A 17,529-nucleotide genomic window follows, 5' to 3' on the forward strand; every position below is an offset into this window, starting at 1 on the left:
TTATATAACATTAATAAGATATCCTTGCTTTTAAATGCAATATATACACACCGTTCTTCAAATATGAATGGTCTTAAATGATTAGATTTAGTGTGTGAAAGAATTAATGAACTTGGTTTATTTTAAACCAAGTTAGAAGTTGTGACATTGGTGGTAGTAGGCGGTCCCATAAATAACCATATATAAATCAAATTTTTTAAAAAAGTTTCCAATCATAATTCTCTGATTTTGTAAATTCTCTATTTTCCCATTTGTTTTACAGGGGAAAAAAATCCTCATGCTTAAAAAGAGGATGACCAAGTAAAGGCAAAGAAGTAAACATAATTCATGTTTCTAAAATTAATTAGATAATAATGGCATATAAATTAAATAATGGCATATAAATTAATTGTTCTATTTACATGGAACATAGGATATTTACTGAGTGACATTAGAAATGTTTAATACATAGACTTGTATATTTTAGTATATACAAGTACTGTACATTGGCAAAACATTGGACTAGAAAAATCTATGCAAATACAAATATACAAATCAGGGAAATGTTTATATTTATGTTTAATTATATTTTATTATATATATCCATATTCAGAAAGGTTCAAGATTTAAAATATGTTCATGTTTATGTATAGTTGAAAAGAGCAATGAAAGATCTGAAAGTAAAGTTGTTCAGATGTGAGCAGCTGAAAGCAGGCATAGCCAAAATGATACCCTTCTATTTCAGTATTTATTCTTCTCAGGCAATATGGCCAATAGGGACTTGTCTGAATTATAGCTTACAAATATCTGTAGCATACCAAGTTGCCTATTCCTGGTTAGAGAAAACACCTGTTTGCAAATATTTAAAATTCAGCAATGTGTTCCAAGGAAAGAATTTCTGCCTATCAATTCCTATATATAAGATGTTCCATTGATCCAGTGATCATTTATCAATCCTCATAGGGGCTAGCAGCTTGGCTTATAGTTTTACTAGGATCACATATAGCATCATCTTATGAACAATAAATAATTGGTTTTGTGACTGTCCAGTTCTCATTATTGCAAAAAAACACTTCAATATGCAATTATCATAGGAATAGTTTCTGTTAAATTCACATGGAAGCAGGCAATATTCTGATTTAGTTCAAATAAAATATGTACTTGCAAAGAAACTTATTAGTGTCGAAACAGACCATGTATTTATATTGTCAAGTTAATTTTCTTAATTTCATTATTTGCATGCTAATGCAATTCCTCATCCAGTTCATCATATCATCATGTTTTCTTTACATCTTTCCATAAATAATTCACTGTGCAGTTACAATTATAACATACATAGGTGTGCTACATTTGCAAATTCAACTGAAGGCTGAGTTTGCTAAGCACTGACTATCATTCAGAACTAGATAAACATATAACCAATTTCAGTTTACCAAAGATTCTCGCCTTTACAATAATTATGTTCTTATAATGGTGAGGATTATCTGAGTTTCAGTTTCAGACATAACATTGCACAACTGGTTCTTTACCTCTGAAGCCACAATTTGTATAATAGCATCCTTGTAACCTGAGTGTAAAAAGTACAGGCTGCTTTTATTCTTCTTAAAATAAAATTTTAATTAACCAAAGCGCTGCTTTATCAAAGCACACTTGAATTCTAAAAGCTGAAGAAGTATTTTCCCATAACAATTGGGAAATAAATCCTTTTAAGCAGTAGTAGTTTTCTGTCTTCTTATTACACAAGAATTGCAACCTCAAAAAATGAGAGGCATCTTATTAAATGAAGCTTTTTATAATGCTATGGATCATCCTCCTCTACCCTATCTGGTACTTAAATAAGGAAGGACTAGTAGCATTTTTATTTTTTCTGGAAAAACTAGTAATTTTCCCTTTAAATACAGCAACACTGGCATTCTCTTGGATGGGGAGAAGCCAGCTGAACCTCAACTCTAGCAAGATCGAGTGGTTGTAGGTCTTTATCTCTGCCCATCGGGTTAGGAAAGTTGACATCTTTGGTGGATGAGGTAAACTCACCCAGATGTATCTGGTGCATGGCTCCTGCTGGAAGAGCAGATGGTAGTCGGGACAGAAGAGGTGGGGTTTGTACAAAATTCATCTTGTGTGCCAATTGCAAGTATTTCTGCCTTGTTGGGAATCATATACCTTAGTTATCTTCTGTTTGATCATTGCAATATTCTCTAATGGGGCTGCCCTTGAAAATTAGCTGGAAGCTGCAACTGGTCCAAAATGAAGCAGCACATGAAGCTTGCTCTGCAGTTCACCTGAGCCAGGGGTGGGATTGTTAATTGTTAACAATAATTGTTAACTGGATATTAATTTTAATCTGGTTCACCAAACCGGTTGCTGCAAGGACTGGCTGATCCCGCTCACCCAACCCCTCCCCTCCCAGGAGTCTCCACACAGCCTGTTTTGGATGCCAGGTAAGTGCAGGGGCTATGTGGTGGCTCTGGGAGGGCAAAAAACAGACCTACCAGAAGCCCGAAAACGGGCCCATTTCCGGTCTCCAGAGGCTGGGGGAGACCATTTTCATCCTCCTGGAGGCTCAAGGAAAGCTTCTGGAGGCTGGAGAGGGCAAAAAAAACCCCCAAACCCCACCCACCCACCCCCCCCCTGTGGTGCAGGAGGCCAAGTAGGCCACGCCCACCATGGCCACGTCCACTCAGCAACCGGGCAGAGAACCGGTTGCTAAAATTTCTGAATCCCACCCCTGGTTATATCACAGCTGCATGAACTGCACTGGTTCCTAGTTCCTTTCTGTGAGAAATTCAAAGTGATGGGTATCACCTTTAAAGTCCAACATGTCACAGGGCTAGGCTAGTTGTCTAACGTCAGATCCTCTCCCTTAAATATTGTCACTGATGGGACTTTAGAGGCATGCCTTCTTGGTGGCCACTGCAGTCTTGAAATTTGATAGATCCCAACCCTTTTAGCCATTCAGAAGGCTGTGAAAACCACCCCAAAACCAAGCATTAAACTAGGCTAGGGTTTGTATTTGGAGGTGTTTTAGTCTGGTGGGTGGGCAGAAGGATATTTTTGTTTTTATCTTTGTTTTTATGGATTGTTGCCTAGAATCATTATATAATAAGCAGCCACATAAGTTATGCAAATAAATAAATACTGTTTGTTTGGTTCCTTAAATGCTACAGAAAGGATCTAATTGATTCTTTTTCCATCTCTGAGACCTGTTATTTATGTTAACTAGGCCTCAACAGTTAGCATCCCTTTCCTAAAACGTGTCCCTAAGAAAACAAACTTAAAACTCGGAAGCCACTTTTTTGAACAGTAGTTTCTAAGTCACTTTACACATTCTGGCCATTAAAAAGATATGAATTATGTTTGAAAGATATATTTGACTTTTGAGTATTAGTAAAGATGAAAAGTCCTGCAAACATGGCAGTTAACATTGTTCATATTAATCATTGTACCTCATTTCCTTTCAAAGGGACAAAACTAAATATCTTTCATTGGTGTTGTTTCTGAAGACTAATCCAGTGCTTGTCAATCCAATTATAGATATTATTACTTTCGTATCTCTTCTGGATATGCGATTAAATGTCATTTTTATTTACACTGATTTCAAATTGTTTTATTGGAGTTGAACAGAAAGCCATCTATGTTTACTGTTGGTTTTATTTATTTGTTTGCTTATTTAGTTTGTAATATTAATATGCCGGTTTTCGGTGGCTTAAAATGGGAAATAAGACAATATTTTGATAATGGAATGAACTATTTCAAACAATAAAAAAGTAAGATAAACCAGTATAGAGCATGAGCAGAAATCAATGCATAAGTGATGGTGCAAAGCTTCGCAAGGATGTTCACGGGCTTTTCTCTATGTTCAATTCAATTAAATACAGGTAGTCCTTGACTTACAACAGTTCATTTAGTGACCGAAGTTACAACGTCACTGAAAAAAGTGACTTATGACCATTTTCACACTTATGACCGTTGCAGCATCCCCAGGATCATGTGACTTTTGTGACTTTCTGACAAACAAAGACAATAGGGAAGCCAGTTTCACTTAACAACTATGCTACTAATTGAAACAACTGCATTGATTCACTTAACAACTGTGGCAAGAAAGGTCATAAAATGGGGCAAAACTCACTTAACAAATGTCTCATTCAGCAACAGAAGTTTTGGGCTCCGTTGTGGCGGTAAATCAAGAATTACCTGTACAGAAATCTCATTCATATATATATATATATATATGAAAAAGATATTAAACATTAAAATGTAAAATACTGCATAATTTTTTTAGCATGTTCCCCTAGTACCGAAAAACTGGCAATCAGTACCTAAATAATTTACTTAATGTTGAGAAATTGAACTTGCTTTACCTTTTCCATGGATTAGAAAAATATGGCTAATTCTGTCTTATTTTGAAATTATTTACAGGCTGTTACCCAACTAGAGCTGTTTGGGGATATGTCCACTCCTCCTGATATAACCTCTCCCCCTGTAAGTATTGCTGTTAAAATTGCTGGATTATTTGTTGTATGCCAATGTCAACATTTTTATAATATCAATATATAACACATTTTGATATTCATGAGAAAGACTGAAGACTGAATTCCAAAAAGGGTTACAGTCATGTTACCCAGTTTGAATTTCTTCCTCTATAACATTGCAAATTATCTTACTTTTAAAACCCTAATTACTTATGCTAATCCCCTGTGAAGTTACTAAAATTACACAGCCTTAGACTTTTATGAAGAAACAGGTGCTGAAAGAATTTGCATATATTTTAGAAGTTAAAAAAGAACACTTTCAGATTTTGCCAAATATCTATAAATTTTATGAGAATTTGGTGATACCATTTCTCGTCCTGTTTCTAATGATAGGTAGCTTTCCTTGTCACTTGTTCACATTTATCCCCTCTCTCTTCTACTACCCCCACCCATCATCCACTGTTGGCTTTCCTCGTTCATGCACTAGCTCTTTTAATTAGAGAAAGGATATGGAACTAGTTCTTGGCAGTGAAAGCAGCACATGAAATATGACCTGTGACAGCTTACCAAGGGATTTTAATTGTTTCTTGTTTTATAGACCCCTGCAACTCCAGGTGATGCCTTTATCCCATCTTCATCCCAGTCACTTCCTGCTGGTACAGAGGTATTTAGTTCTGTACCTTACAGCACTGCTGCTGTACCCTCAGGTAAATCTTTTCCATCAAGCTCTTTAACTGGAAATTTGAAGCTCAATCTGGGACTAAGGGATGTTGTTGTGTTACACATCAAAACATTGGAAGCCCTAGACAGATCTTGTATGATTTGTAATTTTAGTAATTAGGTACTGATTCATACCTCTTTGCTCACATATCTGTAACATATGAGCCATTGCAGAGCTAATATCACAGACAAAATGTTCATCTCATCTCAGCCATTTTTTTTTCAATCATTCTTATTTTGCAAATTTGGGGGAACCCTTGACAATTTGATTTCATAATCAAAGTAATAAATCGCTCTTAATTATTAGAAGACTGTTTGATCCTTAAGATTATTTCTTTTTCTTTTGAAGAATCAGTTGCACTAAAGGATGAAAACTATTGTTCAGTATTCTTCAGAGACCAAAATGTAAATTTTGTTAATATTGTGCCCCACTTTTGAAGCTCAGAAAGGTTTGCAGATGTTAAATTACTTGTTTCCTGCTATTTTTGAATTCTAAAACAGTTGGCACTGACCCACTGCTAGGTCAAGGTATAATTTCATTTTTATGCATAAGGTATGCGTATTTTAGGCTGTACATAGCTCATCGTCTAAAAGCAAAATTCTGAAACAGTCCTATGCAGAAACATTTGAATTTACTTGGATTTTGGTAATTAATAATTACAATATCTATGACTTAAATGCTGGAATATAATCCAGGATGCTTGGCTGTAATCCCTCTTCATCTGGATGATTTTGAATCAGTTGCTGTTTCTCAAGTAGACCAAATTTACAGGGTTGCTTGAAAATAAAAAGGTAGGACTATTTATCTGAAAAGAAGATAACCCTGACAATCACCACCTAATAAAGGTAGACCAAAAAAAAAAACTGTAAACACTTACAAATTATGTACTTTTACAATAGTTTAAACATATGTTCAAATCAGCCATAAAGTACTTACAAAAATAAAAATAAAAGTTTTTGTAATTTGTTCCACAATCCCCAAACTTGAATATATCTGAAAATAGATATATAATGCATGCAAGAAAATCTAAGAATATTTCTAAACCAGAAAAGTTTGACAAGAAAGATAATTCTAAACACAAGAATAGAAGGACTTATTATTTGGTTATAGAAAAAAAATGGAAACTCTTATTTCTGCCAAAGCAGGTATTACAAGTATTGACTGAAAGGATGTTTAAACTTCTCCATTTGCTATATACACTGTTATTGTAATCTGTAAATAGCTGTACATTACATAAATAATACATGTGTTGAAGTTGCATCAGGGTGCCATGTTTACTTTTGTGCCTAGTAGACATTGTGTTAGATGACCCTGCTCTTACATTGATGTTAGTTATAGATTCCCTTTACATTCCTGTGCTTCATGCAAAATAGAAGCAGGTGATAGTTATCAACATCATAATCAATGAATGACTTGGCTTTATTAATCAAAGAATAACTTTGGTACAAAATAAACAAAAAGAATCTTGTATTTAAATGATATTCTTTAGATATTTGAATTCCAGGCATGAATGTGGGAATTACTGAAGTAATGTCTTAAGATACAATATGTACCCAGCAAGTTGATTTTTATTTTATTTTATTTTTTTTGTAAAGTGACAGTTGACATAGATGATGATGACAGCAATGATTCAAATATTTGGAAGTATAACAATCATTGCACTCGGGTTTCCCACAAACATGAACAGAGAAATTTGGTTGATTTTAAGTTGACAGCAGTTTTCATTAACTGGAGTTATAAATGCTCACATGGGTGTTACTATAGCTTCTCAGGCCTGTCCCACCATGGCAATCTGAGGTAGTCAATCACTTCTTAAGGTTTAAATTTTGAACAAATCCCATGGCTTTGTGACTCAGAGTAATATCAATTTTAGCTAATTTAAGTCATAACAAAAAAGTAATATCAAAGTTCAGAGATCCTTGAGGTATAGTAGTAACTGTCTCGTCTAGCAATAGTGGTGAATATCTGTAGCTCAGATATAGGATGAGGGTGAAGGTTCATTTTCCGAGCTTGTGTGTTGGTTTCCGAACATTTCATTACCAGGCTAGGTAACATCTTTAGCCGAGTTTAGGGAATGTCAGTGTCAGTGTTCTTCTGCTTATAAAGGCTTCAGGTGTGGGTATGTCAAGTGAGGGTCTTGTGGTAGGGAGGTTACTTCAAGTCAGGATCATTGGGAGGCGAACTGCTGATGGGAAGGTTGTGTGGGTTGGTTGAGGGTCAGTGCTGTCTCTGGTTGGCTGTGCAGTTGATTTGGATTCTGAAGGGTTCGTAGGCTGGTTGTAGGTCAACGTGACTGTTGATGGAATCGCATGTGGAGTGCCAGGCTTTGATGAACTCATGAGCGTGGCAGGTGGTAGCATGGCTGACCATTTTTATGTTGCTCCAATTGAACTCTTTTAGCTTCACAGATGCAGTGGTTGGGTCTAAGGAAGTCTTATTTTCAACAAATGGCCTGACCTTTTTTTCTGTAAATAACATTTCATCTACATTTGTTCTACTGGCATTGTTAATATGTTCCTTTACTAAACTCTTTTCTGTCCATTGTAAGATAAAGATCAAAAAAAGAAAGCATTACATTCCAAGCCTAAAGTGTATACCTATAGATCTTTCAGAAATATTCTATATTCTAACAAACTGTTGATCATTTCAATCTGGACTTATGAGCTCATGGGCATTAAAATAAACATGACTGAAAACATTTTGTTGCAACTTGCTTGCAAATGCCATGTCCCATCCATTCCAAAGCAAGTTTGTGGGTGAGGAATGCAATTCCACATAGTATGGAAACTAGTATATGTGCACTTATACACAAAGTTTGGAAAATTATAATTTTGCTATATCATTATCTCTGTCTCCTTCTCTCTCTCTCTCTCTCTCTCTCTCTCTCTCTCTCTCTCTCTCTCTCTCTCTCTCTCTCTCTCTCTCTCTCTCTCTCCCCCCCCCCCCTCTCAAAATATTGCTTTCTTGCAGCTATATGAATACATAACTGGATGTATAGTTGTCATTTTTCAAAACAGGGATAAGGAACTAGTTTCTTGCATAAATCAGCACCAACTGCATAAATCTTTTCAGGGTCAAAATTACTCGGGTGATGGAATAGTGTCAAAAATAAAAGAGGAAATAAGCAAGTTTGGTTCTTTAAAAAAGGAGGTTAGGAACAACTTAGAAAACCCCTTTTCTCCTAGGTTAGGAGCTATGATGAATAGGCAACAGATAAAAGAATGTTGTCAGTTAACCAACTTACTAAAAATAAAAGAATAAAGCAAGCTTCTGAGGTGTTTATAATTGAAAACCAAGCTACAAACACTGCAAGCAGAGTGCAAGTTGCTATGATCTGTGCCAGGGTGGATAATTGAGATGGAAAGTGGGTGACTATCTCAAGTATTCTGAACAAGAGAATCTCTGATCACATAGATTCTCATGACTCAGGGCGGTGAACAGCCGAGAATTAAAATAACATGCAATATAAAAGTTAAAATAATTAAAAATAGATTAAATTAAACGGTCGCCCCAATTTAAAACCCCTAGCAATACAATTAAAAAACCCCTAAAACCTATTCAGGCCAGGCCGGCTTGCTGAAATAAAAACGTCTTCAGGGCCTTACGGAAAGTGCGGAGATCCGGAATCAGCCGTATTCCGGGAGGTAGCTCGTTCCAGAGGGCGGGTGCTCCCACAGAGAAGGCCCTCCTTCTTCTGATTTGATCCTTCTTCTAATTTTGTTCATCAGTCTAGTAGTAGTATATCTGTGAAGCACATGAAGTCACTGCTGAAGGGGTATCTGATCAATCTGTGTTTTGTTTCCATTGCTCTGTTTTTGCCATTCCTGATCTGCAATTGTCCTCACTGCCCACTCTCATTTTTCTTTCCAAAGGTTATGTTGCAATGGGAGCTGTCCTGCCTTCCTTCTGGGGACAGCAACCACTTGTTCAACAACAATTGGCCATGGGTGCTCAGCCTCCAGTTGCTCAGGTGATGCAAGGAGGACAGTCAATTGCATGGGGACAACCTGGGATGTTTCCTCCCACCCAGCAACCATGGCCATCTGTAGCTGGTCAGTTTCAGCCCGCTGCCTTCATGCCAACACAAACTGTTTTGCCTTTACAAGCAGCCATGTTTCAAGGTACCATTGTTCCCACTGCTACTGTTCCACCCACCAGTGATTCCACTAGATCAAGTCCACAGACAGATAGCCCAAGGCAGCAAGCTGGAAAAGAAATGTTTAAAGATTTCCAGATGGCTCAGGCACCTCCAGTACCATCACGAAAACCAGATCAGCCTTCCCTCAGTTGTACCTCAGAGGCCTTCTCCAGTTACTTTAACAAAGTTGGAATGGCACAGGAAGCAGATGATTGTGATGACTTTGATATCTCTCAGTTAAATCTGACTCCTGTGACGTCTACAACACCATCAACAAATTCACGTGAGTATCTGCTCTAGCCTTGTTTCTCTTTTCTGAGCCATATGCATTCTGTTTGAAAGTGGGAAAACATGAACTTCAAATAACCATGTCAGATTTATGGAAATCCGTACATTCTGCTTTCATGAATTTCACTTTGAATAACAATGTAATGCTATATTAAAGAGGCCTAAGAACCAGACTAGATTTGTATTCAGTAGCAATTCAATACTTTTTTTCTCTTCCAATAACAGCTATCCTTGATGTAGTGATAACTTGCCAGTTTTGAATTCGGAATCTCCAGCCTTACTTGATTATTGTGATAGCATTATTGCAAAAACATTTTATGTGAATCAATCCATGTATGACGAATTGCAGGTGAAAAATATGATATTCATTCTGTGCTATGTGTACTTTGAACATCTCTTGCAACAGTTGCCTATCAAAATAGTCGAAAGCAATATTGTTGATTTTAGATTTGATTTCTTTCACAATATTATTTAGTTATTTTAAATACACACATGGCTGTCCATCATATATAAAACTCTGTGTGGCTTCCAATCACTAATTAAAACAATATCAATAATAAACTGACGTAACACATAAATATATTAAAACCATAAGTATTAAGCTCCTGGACCAAAGTTAAGTTTCTGACACACAGTTCTTTATAAAATGCTCTCACTTACCTCAACCTATCTCAGTGCTTGGTGAAAATCCTGGTTTTCAATGCTTTTCAGAAACTTGGGAGGATACTTCAGGGTGAAGAATGTTCTATAGTGCAGGTATGGAACAGCACACTTCCTAGCTCCCATAAGGTGGCAATGTTTAAGGGAAGGGACTAGGAGTGTGTTCATACTATCTGATCTGGTAGGATGGATAGATGTCCTTAGGGAGAGGTGATCCAGCAGAAAATCTGACCTTGGATTTTAAGGATAACCAGCACCTCCCAGAAGAAAAACAATAGGCAGTGCAACTCACACAACAAAGGTGTTACATGGGTAAATCTATGGGTACCCAACACTGTGTCTGCTGCTCCATTCCGGTCTGGTTGTAGCTTCCAGGTAGCCTTCAAAGGTAGCCCCATGTAGAGTGCATTGAAGTAATTCAAATGGAAAGTGACTAAGGCAGGAATGACCATGAGCAAAGACTCACAATCTAGGAAAGAATGTAATTAGAACATCAGACAAATCTATGCAAAGATCCCTCTAGCCAACTCCTGCGTAAACAGAAATCATGAATCTTGGAGAGCCTCCAAATTGCACATCAACTCGGTCCAGGAAAGTGCCACCCCATCCAGTGTTGAAGATGAAATATGATCTGGGCCTGGGGTACATAAACCCAAAGCTACTCCATCTTGCCAGGATTCATTGAAGCCAGTTCCTTCTCCATCCAGACCCTTACAGTCTCCAGGCACTCAGCCAGCACCGCCACAGCATCATCTGTCTGACTAGAGGTAGAGATATATAATTGCATATCATTACCCTAATTACAGAGATATCTCAATCAGTGTTGGTATCAGCAACAACAGCAATAATATTGAAGATGTATAGAAGACTGTAAATACTAAAATAATATATATTGTACTTTTTAAACCTGTTAGAATCAAACTGGGCGTGCAGCAACCTGGTATGCTTCCCTCCCTCCCCTCAGTTATATACTGTCAGTTCTTTATCAACGGACTTGTCAAATGAAGAGTGAAGCATGTATGATTTTTGCTGAAGCAATAAAATTAAGGTCATATTTTAAATCCTATTTGTTTTAAAGTATTTAAGTGAGTGATCTCTAAGCACTTTATTAAGGAGAATCTTAACTTTTAATTAAGCCAACTTGTCATAGCCATATATGTTTCATCACACAGCATCACCCAAGTTCACAGATCACCCCATTTTTCTCACAACAGTTCAAGCAGGTTACCAAACGACATTTAGAATCCACAGCACTAATTTTTGTTATTTGTTTGTTTGATTGATTGGTTTTGTTAGCCCCAACTCCTGCTCCTAGACAGAGTTCTCCATCTAAATCCTCGGCATCTCATACCAGTGACGCTGCTGCAGATGACCTCTTTGAAGAGGGCTTCGAAAGTCCAAGCAAAAGTGAAGAGCAAGAAGCAGTAAGTAACCCAGCTCCCGTTTATTGATATATTCACTCATTTATTTTGGCTGAACTGTTAACATAATCCATAGATTTGTACTTTTAAATTTTAAGAGAAATATGCATGTTTAAATGTAGAGAAATCGTTTAACTTTCCCACTTCCTTTCCCTCTCCCACCTCTGCCACTTAAAGTTCTTTCGCTATTCTCTTGGTTATTCACCACTAATAACATTTGTGGAGTATGGTGTACAGCTTTCTGATCAGCCCTGATGTGTACTAATTAAATACACCAGAGTCTTATACAGGCAGTCCTCAACTTACGACCACAATTTAGCCCAAAATTTATGTTGCTAAACGAGACATTTGTTAAGTGAGTTTTGCCCCATTTTACAACTTTTCTTGCCACAGTTGTTATACCAGACTCACCAGAGTGGTGTGTGTATTATAGAAGAATTAAAAGAAAAGAAGAATTAAAGGCAGTGCACCATAGCTTGACATTTACATCTACAAAATGTCAGTTTATACAGTTTATTGAGGTGTTTCTTCTTTTTATTGGTTTCTATTAAACTGGATCTTCTTGGTTCAATTCTCTTGCTTCCTCTTAAAAGAGATAGGATTCAAGAAGTATTGAAAGAGGGTAATATGAAAGGATATAGAGTCCCTTTAAATGTATGGGTCCTAACTGGTAAAGACAAAAAGATATACAGTGCTACCTCAGTATTCATCATTAATTGGTTCTAGGAGGTGCAACAAGTACTAAAAAGAAGTACCAAAGAAACCATGACTTACCACATGATCCTTTTTCCAATGAGGAAGGAATTCCTGTCTGTCCTTTTACCTATGTCAATGATCTTCCAGCATGGCCGACTTCCTAGCCATCTACGGCTCTACGGCTATCCCCTGCTTGCTTGCTTTTTCAACAGCCTTCCTGACATGGCTGATTTCCTGTCCATTGTCCATGGCCATCCACCTCTTCCTATCACAGCGTGCCAAACAAACAATGAATACTGGGACAACATTTTTTACATCAAAATGCATTGAGCACCAGATTCAACAGGTTTTGAAGCAATCGAGTACTGAGGTACCATTGTAAGGACCAAAAAGTCATAGGCAATTTAAGAAGTGTGCAAAACATTGTACCCTTCCACTTAAAGGTATGGTGACATTTTTAGTTCATTCTTGTCTAAGTTGGGTTATGAGATCTGGCTTGTATAAATCTGGGTGACCACTGGTTGGCAGCAAAAATCGTATATCTTTCCTATTATCAAATAATTGTCATTTTTTTGTGTCTTCCTTTGTACTGCAATCCAGATTATCTGTCAGCTCTATCTATTGAGCCAAACTGCAGCACTACCTAGACCTTATCTTAAATAGAAAAGGAAGTAGGATTTGAATGCAAAATGAAGTATTTCAATTGCACAGAGAGAGTTTTGGGTGACCTCTATGGCTTAATACTTCTCTTAATACTCCTCCTTCTGTGCTTGAACAAGGAAAGGAATTAGTTGGAAGCCATACCTAATTTGCATTCAATAAGAATGTATTAAAAGTTGAAAAAAATAATGCTCAGGAAAAGGGGGTACATATCATTACAAACTAATTTAACATCATAAAATTGTACAAAAAATTGGAAGATGATTTGAAAATATATATTATGTTTATATAAAATAATGTAATAAATCAGAATAACAAAACAACAGAGTGACTCTGTTCAAAAATACATTTCTTTAAAGAATTGTTTTTATGTCTACAAATTAAATTTCCCTTAATAAGCCATCTGCCTTGAGTGGTTTTACTTCACAATATTTACAATACTAGTGTTATCCACAAACATGGACTGAACTAAAATGTTACTTGTAAATTGGTTTTATATTCAGGATGGCAGTTTCTTTCTTTTTTTATAAGTTTCTTTTAAAAAAAAAAATCCCACTGACTTTCTACATTTGGGGAGGGATTTCCCTGGGGGAAGTTTTGATCATGATTCTGATTCTCAAGGGCTGAGATAGGTTTTCCCCATCCATTCCTTAAAAAAAATAGTGCACATTTCCCTAGCAATACGATCATGAGGACTGAATAATCCCATAAAATCAGGGTCATGGGTATTCAATTCATTTTGGCCTTTCAAACCACAGTGGGTAAACTTTGACGAAATGCATTGATGGCATGAAAATAACCTCTGATGTTGTTTTCCTTTCTGCTGTTGAAAAAAAAAGGTGTTATGTTCTTATATTCTAGCCTGATGGATCTCAGGCCTCATCCAACAGTGATCCATTTGGTGAACCTATTGGTGATACTGTAAGTCCACAGGGCGATAGCTAGATAGCGCAGGTTGGGGTAGGTATCTGTCCTTCTCTCTGTCTCTTTCACTCACTTACTTTTCAGCCATTCTTTTTCACTATTGCCTGTCTTCATTTTCTTGGATGCTACATGTGCAGAATTTCATTTTTTTTCTCACTTCACTACTTCTCACACCATAATTCCATTTGCAGGTGATGTCAAAATACTGGCTTTTGAAATTACAATATAATAGAAAGGGAAATACGTATTAAAGTGAAACTGGAGATTGTGACCATTAACCAGGGAGGAAATCATGCATTTGTTAGTGTCAATCTCCAATTTCTGGTATTCATGATGAGTTATAAATATTCTATACATTTATCAACTGTTGGTTAAAACGACATAATCAAAATTGAAATACGCCTTTCCACTCCATAGTTTATCAATAATCTCTTGAAAAATTTACTAACAGTTTGATTCAAAATTGTTATTGATATATATAGGCTGTTCATTCATGCAGCAGTCTTGCTATCATTCCCAACTATTGTTTAGTTATACATTTTCCATTACGAAATTTAAGGTGACATTCGTTGTAATCATTAATGGCTCACTTTGCATGTTGATAGACCATTTTAAAAATGACTGTGTCTATTTTTATACTGGCATGTGTTTTGTCTGAATGATTGTAAAGGTGCAGTGCTTGTGAATGCTGAACATACTCATCTGATTTCAGTTCTGCTATTGCCATATTAAAATATATATACTTCATACATGGTGAATTGAACAAGATTAAACGTGGTGTGATTTACTATTCCTCTGTCTGTATAAGACATCTGAAGCAAATCCGTAAAAATAAAGGAATTATTTTTAGTGCATAAAGTATAGCGATTTCCAGATTTAAGAATGTGGATGGGATTATTGCTAATGTGTTTCACCAGTCACAATAACGGAGTACATTAGGCTATCCTGACCAGCATATTCTTGAACTTTATCCTTGAACTTTATTTATTAAAGACCACAGCCGTTCAGGATGGACAGGAGGGGAAAAAAAAAATAACAATGATTCAAGTCAGCTTGTGTTTCAATGTTCTGATGAAATTGATAAAAATGCAACCGCATCTGAAACATTTTTATCCCATTTTTGTTGCTTTGCACAATTATTAATAACTCTGTCAGGCTGATCATTTTTCCTCTGTTTTTAAATAGTACAGTGCCAATGCCAACAATGACTAACTTTATATTGTTATAAACTTTCAAAGAGATCAAGCAGGTGAACTAGTTTACTTTTGTCTACCATGACATGACTGATTTTAAATTTGTCCACTATTGAACTATCGGAACGATTTTAAATTTGTCCACTACTGAACTATCGGAACGATTACCCTTTTTTCTCTCTCTCTATTAATTAAACAACATTAACAGACAAAAATATCCTTAAAAACCATGAGCAAAGCATTCATTTGCTGTTTTTCATTTTGGCCTCTGAATGTGGAAGAGGAATCGTTAGTCTTTCCATTTTGAAATAATCTCAGTGGAGAAATCTATTTTGAAAGTTTTTTTTCCTTTTTTTAATATTAAATCTGTAAATTTGGAGGACAGAAATGCTTTACATTCTAGTGAGTGGATTCCCATTCTCAGGATTGTTCTACTAGTAAAATTATGAAAGCAATGTGCTTTTCTTCACTTCCAATAAAGATCTTGCTTGGAGGTTTGGATTTTTATGGATAAGAGAGTGATTAGGGATACCAGGGAAGTGTTTGTTCCTTAATACAGGGAGGAATACGGGAAGAAATACTTCTTCACATCTATTGGATCCTGATTCCTTCTGTATAGGAAAGGACTATCTCTTCATGGAAAGGGTACTCTACAGGGGTCTCCAACCTTGGCAATTTTAAGTCTTGTGAACTTCAACTCCCAGAATTCTCAGCCAGCAAAACAAAGCTGGCTGAGGAATTCTGGGAGTTGAAGTCCACACGTCTTAAAGTTGCCAAGGTTGGAGACCCCTGCTCTAGATCAACCTATCATAGCAAGTCTATTTATATTCTAGAATGAACTGTCATTCCCCATTTGGCTTTAGATTTGCTCCACATTGTTGTTTGCGATGTTGTTTAGACCCTTTCTTTTTTCACCTGATAATCCTTGATTTCATGCACTTTCAATGTTATAAGCATTTCTTTTTCTTTTCTTTTTTCCAATTCTTTTTTCTTTAGTAAAATTTTTCTTTAAAATCTTTGGATTTTGTCAGAAACTGAGTGTTTTATCAATTTTCAGTTCATAGATTATTTTATTTTCCTCTGCTTAACAGTCTTAGAGAAAAGTTTTCCAATTTGAAATCCACAGCTATGTTTTTTAAAGACTTCTCACAACCAAATCTGGAATCTGCTCATAAATGAAATTTTCCCCTTAATTTATTTTTCAAAACAAAAACTGGGAACATTATCTGGGTACCTGCATTGAAATGACAAGAGCTCCTTCTTGGATAACATTATCAGTTTCTAATTCAAATTGAGATATAATGGAACACTATAAAACAATTGTATGATTAATATTTTCTTGTTTCCGCTAAAATTATTTCTGCATATTTTATAGCCATCATAAAAATATGCCATATTTTTTTCTTTTATCCATTAAGCCAGAGCAAGACTTCTATAATATGAGACATTTTCACGTTTTGTGTGTCAGATCGTGGCAAGATTTTCAACATAAGGTCACAATTAGTCTCTCTCCTCAAAATTTTTTCATTTAGCTACAGCTAAAACTACTACTGAGCAGAGAAAAAAGATAAAATCTATGATGTTACAGTTTTAGACCTGCTTTTTTCTCACTAAAAGGAGACTTGTCACCTGCAGGAGCGAACCTAGTCTTATACTTTACCCAGTCTTGTAAACAACCTGTTAAAGGAGTTGTACTGGTCAAATATAGTTAATCATAAAAGTAATACTGTCCCAAAGTTTCAAAATTCTCCAGTCTTTCTTCCCTTCAAAAAGAAGCTCTTTAAAAAAAAAAAAAAAAAAAACGGTTCTAGGGCATTTGCCCCATCTCTGTCTCTGCAACCTCTCCAACTGCCCACTTCTGCATCTATAAAAATACAGTTAGAACAATTAATCAGTGGAACAACTTGCCTCCAGAAGTTGTGAATGCTCCAACACTGGAAGTTTTTAAGAAGATGTTGGATAACCTTTTGCCTGAAGTGGTGTAGGGTTTCCAGCCTAGGCAGGGGGTTGGACTAGAAGACCTCCAAGGTCCCTTGTTTGTTTGTTTGTTTGTTTTATTAAATTTATATACCGCCCTACTCCCGAAGGACTCAGGGCGGTGAACAGGCACAAAATAAAATACATAGATACAAAAGTTAAAAGACATAATTAAAACCAGATTAAGTAATTTAGCCCGAGACAATTAAAAATTCCCAATAATTTAAAACAGATTAAAATTTCAATTTAAAAGAATTTTAAAACAGGGGAGAAAATTAGGCCAGGCCGGCTTGCTGGAATAGGAGAATCTTAAGAGCACGACGGAAAGTGCGTAGATCCGGGATCCTCTGTATCTCTGGGGGGAGCTCGTTCCAGATAGTGGGTGCCCCCACAGAGAAGG

General features: G+C 36.2%; 1 protein-coding gene across 5 annotated transcripts in view; it reads left to right on the forward strand.

The window, feature by feature from the left end:
• DAB1 (DAB adaptor protein 1) overlaps positions 1–17,529 on the forward strand; it is a 184,246-nt gene that overhangs the window by 163,595 nt on the left and 3,122 nt on the right. For 4 of the 5 annotated variants that reach the window (XM_070939511.1, XM_070939509.1, XM_070939512.1 and 1 more), the window contains 5 exons: positions 4,399–4,461; positions 5,050–5,158; positions 9,045–9,593; positions 11,555–11,682; positions 13,897–13,980. In XM_070939511.1, the coding sequence (XP_070795612.1) occupies positions 4,399–4,461; positions 5,050–5,158; positions 9,045–9,593; positions 11,555–11,682; positions 13,897–13,980 (933 nt within the window). Of the gene's footprint in view, positions 1–4,398; positions 4,462–5,049; positions 5,159–9,044; positions 9,594–11,554; positions 11,683–13,896; positions 13,981–17,529 lie in introns of those variants that run through there. The other variant, XM_070939510.1, reaches the window with a different exon arrangement.

The sequence above is a fragment of the Pituophis catenifer genome, unplaced genomic scaffold (assembly GCF_029215685.1).
Source record: "Pituophis catenifer annectens isolate HBS135680 unplaced genomic scaffold, rPitCat1.0.hap2 SCAF_3, whole genome shotgun sequence".
NCBI lineage: Eukaryota > Metazoa > Chordata > Lepidosauria > Squamata > Colubridae > Pituophis > Pituophis catenifer.